This window comes from Semicossyphus pulcher, unplaced genomic scaffold (genome assembly GCF_022749685.1).
Source record: "Semicossyphus pulcher isolate SPU_LCO1_2020_fin unplaced genomic scaffold, fSemPul1.0.p SCAF_2, whole genome shotgun sequence".
NCBI classification, from domain to species: Eukaryota; Metazoa; Chordata; class Actinopteri; order Labriformes; family Labridae; genus Semicossyphus; species Semicossyphus pulcher.
In genome coordinates, this window is record NW_027211693.1 from 27,314,608 (window position 1) to 27,330,058 (window position 15,451).

At 42.6% G+C, this 15,451-nt stretch overlaps 2 protein-coding genes across 3 annotated transcripts in view; one reads left to right on the plus strand and one right to left on the minus strand.

The window, feature by feature from the left end:
* Positions 1 to 6,010, minus strand: part of LOC138598188 (connector enhancer of kinase suppressor of ras 2) — a 65,011-nt gene extending 59,001 nt beyond the window's left edge. For both annotated transcript variants that reach the window (XM_069669906.1, XM_069669905.1), the window contains exon 1: positions 5,887 to 6,010. In XM_069669906.1, the coding sequence (XP_069526007.1) occupies positions 5,887 to 5,950 (64 nt within the window). In that variant the 5' untranslated portion in view covers positions 5,951 to 6,010. The remainder of the gene's footprint in view (positions 1 to 5,886) is intronic.
* A 2,171-nt stretch (positions 6,011 to 8,181) lies between these two features.
* Positions 8,182 to 15,339, plus strand: hdx (highly divergent homeobox). The gene is made up of 11 exons (XM_069669205.1): positions 8,182 to 8,259; positions 9,595 to 9,756; positions 10,122 to 10,268; positions 10,460 to 11,641; positions 11,727 to 11,783; positions 11,959 to 12,105; positions 12,880 to 13,063; positions 13,151 to 13,230; positions 14,387 to 14,488; positions 14,594 to 14,716; positions 14,834 to 15,339. Exons 2-11 carry the CDS (start codon positions 9,691 to 9,693, stop codon positions 15,101 to 15,103), a joined length of 2,358 nt encoding a protein of 785 aa, XP_069525306.1. The 5' UTR covers positions 8,182 to 8,259; positions 9,595 to 9,690; the 3' UTR covers positions 15,104 to 15,339.
* The last annotated feature ends 112 nt before the right edge of the window (positions 15,340 to 15,451 follow it).

A 15,451-nucleotide genomic window follows, 5' to 3' on the forward strand; every position in this document is an offset into this window, starting at 1 on the left:
GGAATACACTTTAAAATGTAAAAGTTTTTGGTTTTAACTCAATCGAATAGCTGTGTTACACATGTTTAAGAAAACGAAAGGGCCCTTGAAACAGATTATCTTTAAAATAATAGGTCAACATCCGTGACGTTAATTATGCTAGATAGTTAGCCTGCTAGCTACCTGTTGCTAGGCGACAGGAGCAGCTTTTGGTGAGGCAAGGGTAGACCAGACCGTCTCATTTCAGTTCAGCTTTAATGGTCTACGCAGGCTATGAATGGAGCATCCTTGTGGACCGCCTCCTTCGAAGGCTGCAGCCCGTGCATTAGGACACAGCTTGTGTTATAGGCTAGGTTAAATATGCTGTTTACAACTAGCTGTGCAAGTCTTCTAACAAATGTTACAACTCAACTAACAAAAAAAAAATAACTCAAGCATCTTAATGCCATTGAGCTGATTCAACCAAGTGAAACATTCTGAAACATTTTCAAGACCCAGCAGTTGGTCTGAGATCAGGCAGACGAACTAGCTTAGCAGTAACAGTGTGCTAACAGCTCGGCTAAAATAATCTGTCAACTCCAGATCATTATCCTGGTTACTAAAACGGGATAAAGCTACAACTCTAGGTCTAGAGTCTAATCTGCTTTAATCTTTTAGGTAAGGGTGTTTCAACATTTGCTAGCTTGTAAACCCAGAAATGAAATTGTCATGTACATTGTTTTTTGTTTTTCTTGCTTTACCCAGAAATCCACAGTGACCCTGTCTGTGCCATCTGCAATTTCCTGAGGAGTCCTGACCCCAGGGTTGAGAAACTTTACTCGAAGGTAATTTATGAGGTCGTAAAACTGCAGTCCCCGGAACAACAGGTGCAAAACCAGAACACACACACACAGGGACACACATACACACAGGCCCCTCTGTCTGAGCGCCCGGATAGAGCCGGTGCTTTGATATGATGCCCACTGCATCTCCCATTCTCCGCACCGCTCTGCCATCGCCTCTATGCTCTCCCCTTCTTTCTCCGTCATGCCCTCCCTTCCCTTGCACACTCCCTTGTTTCCTCCCCCATCTTAGCCTCCTCAGCCTTTCTTTCATTTTGTTCCTCGCCTCCCCTTTTCTGAATCGGTGTTGCTTCCCTCTCTCTGCTCAGGGCTATAAAACAGAAGGGGAAGCTTGTGTGTGTGTGCGTGTCCAAAAGCTTCACGCATATACCCCTTAATGTGTGTTAGAGGCATGCAGGATGTCGACCGGGCATCTGTGTGTGTTGCTGGTTCCCCATCTTATGACATGTGCTGTGACTCCAACACGATCAGATCTGGTTTCCATGACTACCGATGCCCCACTTAAAGCTGCTGCTCCAGAGTTTGTGTGTTTGTGCATGTGTGTCAGTGTGCATACATACATACGTACCATACATTTAAGTAAGCATGTGCATTCCTCAGAGTGCGTCTACATGCAGTGAATGCATCTCTTTTGTGTATGAAAATCGAGGACTGGAGGAGTTTCCTCAGCGTGTGTGTGTATATGTGAGTGTGTGTTTCCTCACAATGAGCACGCTCTTTAATCTTTAATGCTGCTGAAACTACAACAAGCACACAGTCAGAGCCAGGGGAAGCGTGTTTTCCTGCACCGACTTCTTTACCATGTCAGCAGGAGACTGAATCAGGGGGCACAGTATGGAAAGGTAGTAAACATGGTTCTCGACACCACAGGACACAAAATAACATCCTGTGGATTATTAAAGCAGAGAAACAAAACAGTCCTCGCTGTTGAAAATTAAATCAACTGTGGGAAATTCATCTAACTTTGTACATCTCATGAATTCAGTCATTTAAACCGCCTTGCACTGACTGAAAATCACATATCACCTTTATTTTTAGATGTTATTTCCAACACATCAACACAAAAAGACAAAAGAGAGACCACTGCAGGGAAAGTGAGCGGCCTTATTCATTTTCCTGTCACTGTATGCATCAGCGGGCTGCCGATGCCGTATGCCTGAGAGCACCGTGTGATCTTATGAGGTATGCACAGCACCGAGAGCAGAGAAAGAAGTCCATTTCCCTCTTCTCGCCTAACATGTTAAAGCACAGATCCGTCCGCGTCATACTTTACACATCAGTTGCGTCTCCATACCCTCACACACACATAGAGGAAACTCCTCCGGTGTGGGTGTTCGAATCAAAACAAACGCTGATGAGTCATCTTTCTGTGAGCCTCACCAGTGTTCTGCTGCTGGAGCAGTCCCTCTGCAGCTACAGTACAGGCTGCCCGGCCTGGGAGCTCGCTGTGTCAGGTTTTCTCGATAGGCTTGCAGAGTATCCCATCGCTCTGTCCCTTATTGTTTGATATGACAGCGGGGACATTTGGGGAAAAGAAGCTGTGGAGAAGGATTGATTCCTAAAAGGTGCAGTGTTAAATCTGTCCCACTGATGAATGCCACAAAACCTGGTTCTGTCTTCATATTCAAACTCTTTGAAACCAAGATGATGAGCTCTAAAGGCAAACCTGTGTGTAGATGAAGCTACTATTTCCAGGTGGAAGGATCTATAGGAGGAAGTAGATCCTTGACCAAAACTGTTGTTTGAAAGTAACTGAGTACATTTACTGTGATCCTTTCCTTCAGTAGAACTTTGAGGTACTTATTGTACATATGTATGTCTATATAATAATACCTTGTAATATATTTTGTACATAGGCCTGTATATAGTAGCTTTGGCTTTGAGTGTTTTAAGTGTTTGTGTTACCTTTGTCCAACTTGTCCTTGTTTTAAGTGGAGTGTCAATTTGCCTGTCTGTACACTGAGAGTTAAGAAAAACCGGAGTCAGATTCCTTGTATGTTCCCACATACTTGGCCGATAAACATGATTCTGAGTCTTATACATAACCTTATTGTAATGCTTATTGATTCCACTTTATTGCATTTTAGGGCAAAATACTGTCATTTCTAACTCAAAACTAATTGCGTGACAGCTACAGTAAGTTAATTTTAAGAGTAACATGTTACACACATAACATTTATATATTATGAAATATATCAACACTAAACTACTACTCACAACATAAAGTTGCATAAATTAGCTCAGCATCAAACTGATAAGGCCAATTTACCATAAAAACATCACATATGCTGTTTTATTGATACTTTTACTTCATAAAAGCTCTGGGAACGACTCCTAAAATTTACTAAAACATGGCCATATTAAACTCTTTTTAAAAAATGCCATCCCATCAGAACATTCTGGATCTTGATGAAATTAAAATTAAGAAAGGTATTAGTTCAGATGTAAGTATATAAGTAGATGCCCTTTTAATAGATTGAAAAAAAATCCTAATGTCATATAATAAACAATTGGCATCTATTAAAAAAGTGTCATGTGCGATCAGCTATATTTGATTGTACCTTGTTTTTGCTGTATGCTTTTCTAACTAACGGACCCTTAGTCTGACAATAAAGATGAACTGAAACTGAACTGTAATTTCAAGGAAGATTTTGAATTGTTTTTATTTATTTATTTATTTATACGGTTATTATTTTTACACCTGAAAGCATTTCTTGCCCAAGTAAGTTGAGTAAAACAAATACATTTTTTCTAGTCATCTCTCTATTGGTGCTGTCTTATAAAGGCAATACATTTTTCTAATATTTATACAAATAAAATAACCCACAACTCTGGTGTTGCAACAGTGCTACTATCAGCCATATTGTACAGCCAAACAATCACATGAAAGAAATGAAACAATAAGGAGGATAAATGCCAGCTGACGCCCCCAGCCTCCAAGGAGAAATAATATTAACAACAATTGATCTCAAAGACTTGCGATCAGCACCTTTGTGTCTCACATCTGTGTACATTAAAAGTACTTTTTTCTCTCATGGCAAGGAAGAGAAATTATTACTTCTTATGGAGGTCTCAATGTCACTGCTCCCTACAAAGGCACTAAACTCAGATCAGCATGAGAGAGATGAAGAGCTTCCAGAAAAATAGGCCAAAGTGAAACCCCTGTAAGCGAAGAGATTAATTCTAGCCTTTTGCCTCTCACTTTATTCATAAGAATATAAGATCTGAGCATAAGCCTGCCGCTGAGGGTCTGCGATTGAAGCCCCAGAGGAAGAAGGATAGGGCTTCACAGGAACGGGGAGAACACTGGGAGATGTTGGCTAACGTCTAAATGAATCTTTGAGCTTTTCATGTGGAAGAGGCCAGGACGCCTTGTTTCAAAGAACATGTGAGGAGAACAAGTGTGCAGCAGTGCCATTGTGTACATTTAGTCTTGTCTTAACTTCAAACCTAAAGGGGTTGTTTAAGTTAATCTGATGAATTGAAATCATTGGTTCAGCTTGGGTGGAATGCATTTCACTGCCACATGCAAGATTGTTTGTAGCACATGGATTTTTTTGGAACTGACAGGTTTGTAGCTTAACTCGCACAACCTAAACTGGCGGTAAGTTCTGAAAATAGGAGAGTGTAATTAATTCCACATTTGGCATAGCTTAAATGAGGGACAGGGATATCTCTCCGTAAAAGCTGGATCACTTCTATCACACTTACTACTTTAAGATATCCTGGGTGTAAATCAGAATCAGCATGTGTTGCGTGTTTTCCATGCTCCAAAAGTCTAACCCTACATCTGGCCTGTTACAAATCTAATCTCCAATCAAGTTTCAACCCTGCCTCTCTTAATGAACAGCGCAGGAGCAAAGCTTTCCAAGTGAACACTTCACAGATCAGAGGGTGAAGCTGTGACTCCGTCGGCTGCTTACTGTAGCTGAGGAGAGCAATTATAAAACCAGGAGCATCATCGTAATCACTCACCCTAACGCATCCCAAATACTCCCTCGCCATGTCCCCTGAGGGTCTATCAACCACCTTGACTTCTAATCGCAGACATTAGTGCTCTGCACTCGTGAGGGAAACTCTGATAGTCCTGTCACACACATGTAGAAATACGGACTTTATGGAATCCATAGATGACAATTGTTCACTCTCTTTGTCATTTATGCAGAAACACAAGCTCAAGTGTCCATATAGGAGCATTGCATTGTGGGTTTGAGTCATCACGCAGTAGTGATTAAGTCATTCTCTTAAGTAAGGGATTGCGGGCACCCTTCCTCCCCATTTTCATTGTCCGTCAATGGGCCTACCACAGTTTGTCTCACAGCTCTGAAGCTGACCACAGCGTGTGAGACACACACACACACACACTGATACACGCATGATTAGTGATTACTCATTCATACTGTCTGTTGGAAGGGACGTATCTCGCGCCAGCAAAGCGAGCAACAAAAAAAAAAAGAAAAGCGAGCGTGATCGGTGCGTTTGCCTTATATGGCAGGCGGCATTGCGCTGTCCAGGGTGCTGAAACTGACTGTACGCCTGGCATTGGGGATAGGGGGTGGGGGGTATGGGTGCATGCAGCTAACTACATTAATCATGTAGGCACGCGCACATGCACGTGGGCACACACATACACAGGAGCAGCGAGTGGTGATACGGGCTTAGAGCATGTGCCAGTGAGTGAAAAAGCAGATGACATATCTTCCACATTCATTGATGAGAGCTGCTGCTGCTGATGGAGTCAGAGGCAGCAGCAGCAGCAGCAGCCTATAGGCTTGGCTCTCAAGCAAGCGAGATTTAAGAATGCTGAGCCTCCACTCCCTGCTTCTTGGGGACATCCATTCACTGCACCTGCTCCAACGCATTCACACTACACTTTAATGACTTTAATTAACCTCACAGTGGTCAGATTCAGCGGCTAGAATCACACATCAGCCTGCAGGGTTGGATACGGAGAACACACATGCACACACTGTGGCCCTCCGCTGCTCACCATCATCATCCTCATCCTCATCATCCCCACTCACGAGCACTATCATCCTGATGCAATGAAGGGATCCAAATTTACCTTTCATCCAGTCCAGCACTTGCTTTGGTGTCCATTTACTTATAGGTTCCATAACCAAAGCCATGGTGTCACAGTCTCTCCGAGGTGAACAGCACAGGACTCAATGCGGGCGACATAAAACGACTTGTCAGTCACATCTGGAATGACGAGGCGGTGGGTAAATCTGAGGAAAAAGAAAGGCTTGTCAGTTTTATTCTCTCCATCAGAGCATGGCCGCCTGCAGAAACGGTGAACGGGATGCGGTGGTGCAATCCACGCGCACACACAGAGACACGCACACACACGCTCTCTCCTTTCCCTCCCTCCCTCCTCTCGTTCCCTCACTCTCTCTCTCTCGCTCTCTTTCTCGTGCCTTCCCGCCAGCAGCCCGCGCGCTGTGAGAAGTGGATTCGGTGAGCGCGAGGGGATGGAGCGACCCCTCCCCTCTCCTCTTTTCCTCCCGCCCGCCTCGCTGCAGCATCACAAGGGCCACCACTCATAATACAGACCAGGGAATGGTGCAACGCATACCATGTAGGGAGGATCTCTCTCTGTCTCCCCCCCCCTGCCCCCCACACACTACACGTACACACATACAGAGAGAAAGAGAGGCTTTACGCAAATACAACTTCAGAAACCCTTAAATTGACTGCATATAGCCCACAACAAAAACACCATCCAGGCATGATACCACATAAATGCCATAAGTACCTTTATTTTATGTATTTTCCCATGGGGCAGATTGTTGTTGACTGTTTGTTGATTGTTCCTGCTGGCAGCGCGAGCGGATGTCAGCTGTTTTTTAAGTTTACAATCTGTGGATGAGGGAATCAGCATCAGTTGTCAGGCGCTGAGCTGGGTGCATGAGCTCAGCTGTGAGGAACAGCGCCCCCTGCTGCGCACCTGGGACACAGGTGACGTCATGGATTACAGCAGCGCCCCCCACCACACACCACCACCACCACCCCCCAAATAAGGCTTACTTCATACTTTCTATACAGACAGCTGGAGAAGCAGATAGACAGCTCCATAGTTAGATAGAAGCCACACGCAGGAGAGCACATTTATAATGTGATGCCACCTGTACAGTTATAACAAATATCACCTTCATCATCAGGCAGTTACTAAGCATAATGTTCTATCTCTTAATACATGTACAGTGAGTGGTATTGCCTTTGCTTTTGTTGCAATAACACTCCATAAAGTGAATATATGTGACCTTCTGCAAAAAAGCACACACACAAACAGTAGGAACAGAAAACAAAACACGGTGTCCAAAGGTGAACTGACTTTATTTCTTTTACACAGAACTGACAAAGCAAGTTTGTTTTAAAGTGCAGAACACCAAGTAGCTCTAATGTGAACCTTCCCAAGGAGCTACGTGCTATAAAGTACCAATAATAACCTGAGAAGTCCTTCAAATGAAAATGTATGACTGTTAATCTTTGTATACAACCACTAACAGCCATACATAAATAGATTTATATTACTGGCAAAGGGAAATTTTATGGGGCAATGTTTGTTTCGTCCTGGTTCAAAGGAGAGAACATTAACTGCCCCATTTACCTGATGGTTTGCATTGCCGCTGCCAAATTCTTCATACATGCTCAGAGGCTGTCTTTCTGTCTGTCTGCATTCATTACACCATTAACATCTCTGCAGGAAGCAATGCCAACATAGGCTTATAGACTGCAGTTTATATAGCCTATACAGTTAGAATTAGAGTAACTTACTCTTACTTAAAGTTATTAAAACATCTTTGCTACTGTCTATTTAAAAACTTGAATAGATCAAAAGTAGTAACATTGCAATCATTTACAAAGTAAGAATAATATATATCTGTAAATGATATTTTAAAAGACTTTTAATATCAGCATTTTGATTAAAAAATGCACAAAGCACATGTTGTATAAAATATGTGTAATAATTGATACCAAGTAAGAAATCTAAATACATTTTTGCCATTTGATTATACTGAAACATTTTATGAAGCCTGTCATTTAAACATTTCCTTTGGGCAACATTTTCTGCACATACTGTACTTTCAAGCACAGTTATGTATTAAACAAAAAAAACCTTCAAAGGACACTTTCGGTCATTAGCAAGCAAACTATTTCCCATCCAAAGTTTGAAGTCTGCTTCCATGTCTGTGACCTCCTCCTCCAGCAAGCCACAGAACAAAGTCAATAGTGGGCGGGACCATGGTGCTCAGTTTTCAGCCCTTACAGAATGTCACAGCGATGATCTTGAGCTCTCATTGGCTCCTGTCTGCACATACGTCACAATCATGATTAGAATTGATGATCGGACGTTCTGATTTCATTGTCTAGCAAAGGGAACTGGTGAAGAAATCTGCTGAATTTGAACGTTCGCCTGATTTTGACATCAAAAATGGTGAGTAGGAAAGTGATTTCACTTTTCGCTTCAGGGAATGAAGAACCGCTTTTGTTTGTGTCCGCTGGAAGGCAGGGTCAGCGAGAGCGACCATGCCAGGGTCGGGGAATCACAGATTTAAAGGAAAAGTTTAGCTGCAGCTATCCACTGGGAAAGCTATGCTAATGCTAGCTAACTGGCTGGCTCTGTTATGGCCGCTCGGGCCTGCAAGCTAACGTGAGCAGTTTGCATGGCCATTGTTGTGATGCGGCGCTTACCCGGTTTGTTTACTGCCTGGCTCGCAGTCGTAAAGTTATGGCATGTGTTTCCTGTGTGGGAATTGTGTTACTAAATCCCCAGGCTGTTGCCTTGGTGGCGTGCTAATCTGACGTGCCAACAATTTGTCCGCTAATTCTCTCCGTAATGTTTCCATATTGACTGCAGCCATGCGCAGTCTGCCTGAGTCAGCCTTCCAAAATAAACCTGCTGGATGCTTATTGGTCGCACAACATTCCCGTATGTGACATTTTCTGTGTTTATCAAAACCCTCCAACAGTTTCAGTTCAAAATTGCTCACCGGAGTGTTTCAGTCCTCTGCGAGACCGGCTGTGAACACTTTCACCGGGCTGGTTGCTGCTCTTTCCTTTCTCCCTTCTCCGACAGCCGAGTGTACAAACATTATACACGTGTGCTTTAAAACTTTGACATATTTCAATTCCTTTTCATAAAACAGGATAACACATTAATTACTATTTCAATTTGTGTTACACTTTGTTTCCTCAGATTCACCCACCGCCCCAAAAAGACAATTATCTGACTTATTTTAAAGGCGTTTAGAAACTATCGGATGTTCATAAGATAGCTTAAACAGTTAACGTTTTTTCCTTGCTTATAATACATTATCATGTTTTTTTTGCCAAAAAGTCAGTTAATTTGTAATTAACACGTAAGTGTTTACTTGTAACACTAGGGTAAATGCAAAGGCACAAATTAAAATAGTTTTCACAAGATAAATAGAACAATGTCTTGCAAGGGATGACTAGCTTGATGGATGGTGTTATTGTGTTACACAGTGGGTTGTAATAGATTATTATGCTTTGATTGACAGCAGGGTGTATATTTTACATCTGCACAGAGCTTGATGAAGCCTAACTTATTCAAAATCTTGAAATGTATTATATTACAAAGTGTCAACTGGTTGTCTACAAACTGAAGAAACTATTTTTTTAAATCTTGATTAAAAAACATTGCTAGTCTTCTGTTATTTTTAGTACAGAAATGTGTAATAATAACGATGAGTTTCTTTTATATCTACACTCTTAAGCTTTGTTTTCTTCTTTTTTTTCTTTTTCTCAGCCACATTATCCAGCAGTGTTCCAGGTACGCCGGGACAAGATGTAGATAATGAAAACTGTGCTAATCTAGAAACATGGAGGTTTTGCTGTGATCTGCATGGCAGCCCCGTTTCCCTCCAGTAGCAGAATGGATGCGTGGCTGCAAAGGCGTGGCCTGCAGACTGTAAGTATATTATGAGCTGTATTCCATATAAAATGGAAAAAATGACTGGTTTGAATTCTGATAGATTGAAAACACAGCTATTGCTGCTGCAGTTGTTATCCATAGGCTGTGTATAGAATTGTGAAATCGTTGATGCTTTTGCTGAATTTAAAGTGTAATAGAAAACAATTTATTTAATAACTAAACCTGCCACAAAACTTTATTTTTGCAGTGCATAAGCAGGAGACTGGAGTTTGCATGAAGTCACAACTTTTATCTCTTTTGCCCAATCATCTTCCATAATCTGTCAGTGTTCTTGCATTATAAAAACTCTTGAGTAATTCAAAATTTTTTAAAGGTTCTTTATCTTTGTGGTGTTCTCTCAGATGAATCTGCGGTCCGTGTTTACGGTTGAACAGCAGAGGATCCTGGAACGCTACTATGACAATGGGATGACCAATCAGAGCAAGACTTGCTTCCAGCTAATACTGCAATGTGCTCAGGAGGCCAAACTGGACTTCAGTGTTGTCCGGGTAAGGGATTTATAAGGCATTCCTATGCTACTCTCTGGGAAATAATTGTGAGTTCAGTCTCTTCCCTGTGGGTCTTCATCTATTGCAGAGTCAAGGATTATTATCCTCACTTTGCTCCATAAGTCCCTGTAGTGTTTTGCCGAATGTGTTTGTAAGTGATGTCACTGAGATGATTGCTCTTCTCCCCGCAGACTTGGGTTGGCAACAAAAGACGAAAGATTGCCTCCAAGGTGGAACAGAATGGAGGCATGTCTCATTCCTTATCCAGTCATGGACTCGCTGGGGGACTACTCTCCTATCACACATTAGCCGGAGGAGCTCTGTCCAATCATAGCCTGGCTGCCGGGGCTCTGCTTCCAGCTGAACTGGCCGCAGCACGGAGCTCCATCCAGAATCGTGTGCACCTTCTCCCTCCATCCTCGTCCTTCCCTTCTTTCTCTTCATCATCTTCCTCTCCTTCTTCTTCTTCTCCCCTCAGCAGTGGAAGCAACAACAACAATAACAATAATGACGTCATACTGACCGGGATCTACTCTCTCAACACCGTCCCCCGCTCCCGACCAAGACCATCAGTGCCCCCATCACACTCAGACTCTGAGCTTTCTGCACACACATCCTCATCGCTGATCAACCAGGCCCTGCAGAGCAGGAGCAGCTCCACCTCCTCACCTCTTCACTCCAAGCTTGTCTCACTGTCTCAGAACCTCCCATCCCTCACATCTGCCTCAGGGCCTTTAGTCTACACTGCAGTCAGGAAGGGGGCTTTGTCCCTTGGGGAGGCAGGGGTAAGTGTAGGAGCAGGGGTAGTACCTCACAGCTGGACCAGGCAGTATGGTACAGCGCAAACTCGCCCCTGGTCCTCTTCCTCACAGTCCCAAACTCAGCTTCAGCCCAGACCTCACTCCAACCCCCAACCTCAACCACCTGCCCCTCAGAAGACTCGCGCCTCCCTTCCTGTACTGATCTCTGGTCCAACCTCTGAACCTTCACCTCGGATCCAGCAGGTCTTCAGCTTGTCAGAAAGAGGCGAGAGCGACAGACGTAAACAAAGTCATGAGTCTCCGAGGAAAGCCAAGGACAGTCACAGGCTGGCGCCCCTTCCTCTAGACAACAGTCATAACTTCTCCATCGCCATGGAAACTGGAGATGAAGAAGATGAGTGGCTAAGGGAAGAGGAATTGGCAAATATGGCCGCTCAGACACACATCCACAGGGAGCAGATGTCAGCAAACCCAACCAGGGCCGTGGTGAGAGGAGGCCATACACCCCCTGTGACCGGCTCCAGACCCGCACTGCTTCAGAGCAACTCAACTCTTCAGGGCAGCTACTCCCTCACAGCACAGACCTCACTTCCAGGGGAATCCAGCTCGCAGGTAGTGAATGTTCTTGTACTGTTTTTGCTTTTCTTTGAAAATAAATTGAAGGAATTTACCTGAGTGTGCCTGTCTTTGTGTGCAGACTTCTGTCGGTGTGTATGCTGCCCCCTGGGTTATCAGCAACTCCAGAAAGAGAACAGTCAGTATTTTTTGTCACTTTCAACGCAAGATTTTGAATATCTAATAAATTAACATTTTAAGAAGGTACTAGGTTTACTATTCTGTCGTTACACGTTGCATGATGAGTTATAAAACCAAAGTCTGCTTAGCATCAGCGTGAAGGTTTTTTAACAAACAGAAGTTTGTGTTTTCAGCTGCAGGATCGGACCCAGTTCAGTGATGGGGATCTCATCCAGCTGAAGCGCTACTGGGACCGAGGCATGACCAGCCTGGGCTCAGTCTGCAGGGAAAAGATCACTGCTGCAGCCAACCAACTCAATGTAGACACTGAAATAGTCAAGGTAACCAAACACAACATGGTTAATACATTAGTCAGTGCTCAAATACACATAGAAAATAATGAGCTACCTCTTTGGATCAAACTGCTGCAGTTTCATTTAACGAACAATGTGTTCTGTAGAGCGCTTTGAACCTTATTCACTGTGTCTGGCCTCTTGTCTTTGACATTTAGTGAATACAAGACTATTTGACTTGTGTGAACTTTAGTGGGCGAAAAGAAAACAGGAAAGAGTACGTTTTCTAGGTCACAGAAGTTTTGTAACGTACTCACTCAAAGTTGTGTAAAAGTCACGCAGTTATATATCAGGGCCACAGTAGGAATGCTTACAGACTAAATATAGTCTCTCAGGCCTGACACACACATGACCCATCACCATGTCACTTACTAGGATATTTATTGCAGGAAGAAAAGTCTTTGCTTACAAAAAGAAACAGTGTGCAACTACAGGGGAATCTTCAAATCAATGCTGTAATAAAACAGCTACCTAAAACTAATGTGTAATATGGATAATCACCGGCGATAGGCTCTAAGGTTATTGTTATTATTTACAGGAATTCGTTCATGTTAATTGTCCCTTTGCTTGCATAGAAGGGAAGTGAACAGAAGTGGAATATTTGCCAGTGTTATTCCCAGCCATTTGTGTCCATAACCCTCACATTCCTCACATTGGCCATTTTATTTTGAAAAAAGAAAAAAAGATATATTAGAATTTTGGTTAGGCTTTTTTCCAAGTCTGTAACACACTACTTTGTCTTTTGCATTTTCTAATTGGCAGACATGGATCAGTAACAGACGGAGGAAGTACCGTCTGATGGGTATTGAAATCCCGCCACCGAAAGGTGGGCCTGCTGTATTCAACTCATCCCCGGGAAATGAATCTCCAGTGGCCCTCAGCCCTGACGAGGAGTGGCTCGGAACACCTGAACTGGGAGATGACTTGAATGATGTCCTGTCTGAAGGTTGGCCTCATGATAGAATATACACTTCAGCAACTGCCTCTGTGTAAGCTGTGTAACTCAGCATTAATACCACATTCTGGCTCCTAGATGGCACCATCGACTCACAGCATCAAGACGGAGAGGATGACACAGATTTGCCCACTGCTGCTCCTCTCGCTAACAATGTGGTAATTCAGTATTTCTCTGATGCAATACAGCTTCATCACATTAAGCCTAATAGAACTTGGCACTGGTAGGAATAGCCTGCATTCTCAAACGTGACGAAATTGAACAAAGCTTATTTGTTCTATTTATTAGTTTATATTATTTGCAGATACAAAACTACACCAGATGTACTTTAAGAGATTAACTTGTACTCATCATGCCTAGTCACTTAAGATGTTTTACACTACAGTTGTGTTGTTATGTATTGACTCTGCCTTTAGACATTTTGAAATCTTAAACAAAGACAAGCAAAGATGTTGGTTGTGGTATTGTGCATGGTGGCTCTCTGATACAATGTTGTGTCTTACTGAGGCACTAGAATAGAACTGAGCCTTATTTAATGTAATTATTTGCACTTATGAATTTTCTAGCATGACAAATCGAAAATGTTGGTTAGTGAGGTTTTTGAAATCAGTACTTTTTCACTCTATATCACTGTAAAAAAAGCCATGTCCTATATTTCCAGCACACGCGGTTGACAGGCTGTGGTTAAACCACATTTGGTTGAGGCAGTCAAACAGTTAACCTACAAGTGTAGTGCATCCTCTTAAAGGTGCAATTCTTTTTTTCCCCTTCCCCTCAGATTGATGAATAACTGTAATCCCTGATTATTCTGCACCATATAATAATCCAGCAATCTAGATTTAAAAAATCCAGCAAATTCTACATTTTCATGTAATATGGAAAAATGAAACCGTGTTTTAAATTTGATATAAAGGCCTTTACTTTATTAGGGATATTAAATATTTTTTCATTCCAGTTCAAGCACAATTTTTTTAGTATGTTTGACATCATTATGACCATATTCTGTTCAATCATTTATTACAAGGGGGTGGTTGTTCCTATCTCACCATGCTTCATGCCTAGTAACAACTAATTCAGCAGATCTTACAGCACTATTGCAGAAGTCTGAGAGAAAACAATTCAAAGATCTTCATATTCGGCGCCTCTCATACAAAACTGCAAAAAAATGTTACAGGAACATATTTAAATAGAGAATGAGTAATGAATCCCAGAGCAGATTATATTCACCAGCATACCTACATGTGTAACAATATTTCTTTCTATTTTCTGTACATGTTGTCATGATCATTTGATTACATTTGTGTTTGTCAACAGAAAATTGAAGTGATTGATGAGGACGAAGATGAAGATGATTATTATGATGGTGAACTAGTGGCTTCAGACCTAGAGCAAATGCAGGGCCTGCTTGAATTCAAGGTAAAAACACACATGATACTACAACTGACTGAACAAGCTGCCTTCATAATAATTGCATTGTAACTGTAATGAACTTTTTGCATCTTTTGAATCCTTCTGTTTCAGCATGAGGAAGTGCAGTTCTTAGAGAATGAGCTAGAGAACCAAAAACAAAGATACCAGGAGCTTGCAAACTTCACGAAGAGCCTGCTCAGTGCTGTGAGGAATAATGACCTGGAGAGACAGAAGGTACATTCATGCGCATGTGTACACACTAACAAGATCTGTTAGAACATCAGCTTTAAGTGAAAGGCCACAGTGTATGGACATTTCTAACCTCAGGTCTGCTGTTGTGTTTGTTTTTAGGAGCTCATGGCCAGTCTACCTCAGCCTTCAGACCAGGACTGGGACATGACTGTGGAGAGGGGAACCCAGCCTGCTGCTGTGTCGGCAGAAGCTTCCTCCAACCACGATGAATCCCCGGCAGCTAGTGCAAATGGCATGGAGCCTCCGATGGCCCCAGCTTATGAAAAAGTCCCGCTGGTCACCATAAACGAAGACGACACAGTTACAGAAGTTACTGAGCCATCTGCATCAGAGGAGCAGCTACAGGAAGCGGTTACAGAACAAAAGTGACTATCTTACATACATCAGCTCACACAGACTCATGCAGATGTTTCCACACTCCACACAGAAGCTGTTTTCTCACAAGAGGGACTTTATGGTCTTGCATTTACACAAACACTCTGTTACACTCATGCTCTACGCCCAGTGCCTGTGGATTGATGCTTCACTATGACTGTTGGGCTGACAAATGCCTTTTTTACTGCATATCATTCGCCTTGATCTGGACTAGTCCAGAGAGAACAATAAACGACCTCTAACTTACCTGTGTGGCAGTGTGTTTCCGAGAAGTGACTCTTTCTTCATTTTAAATTACTTGACCCCTATGCAAATCATACAAGTCAAACATGATTAATACAC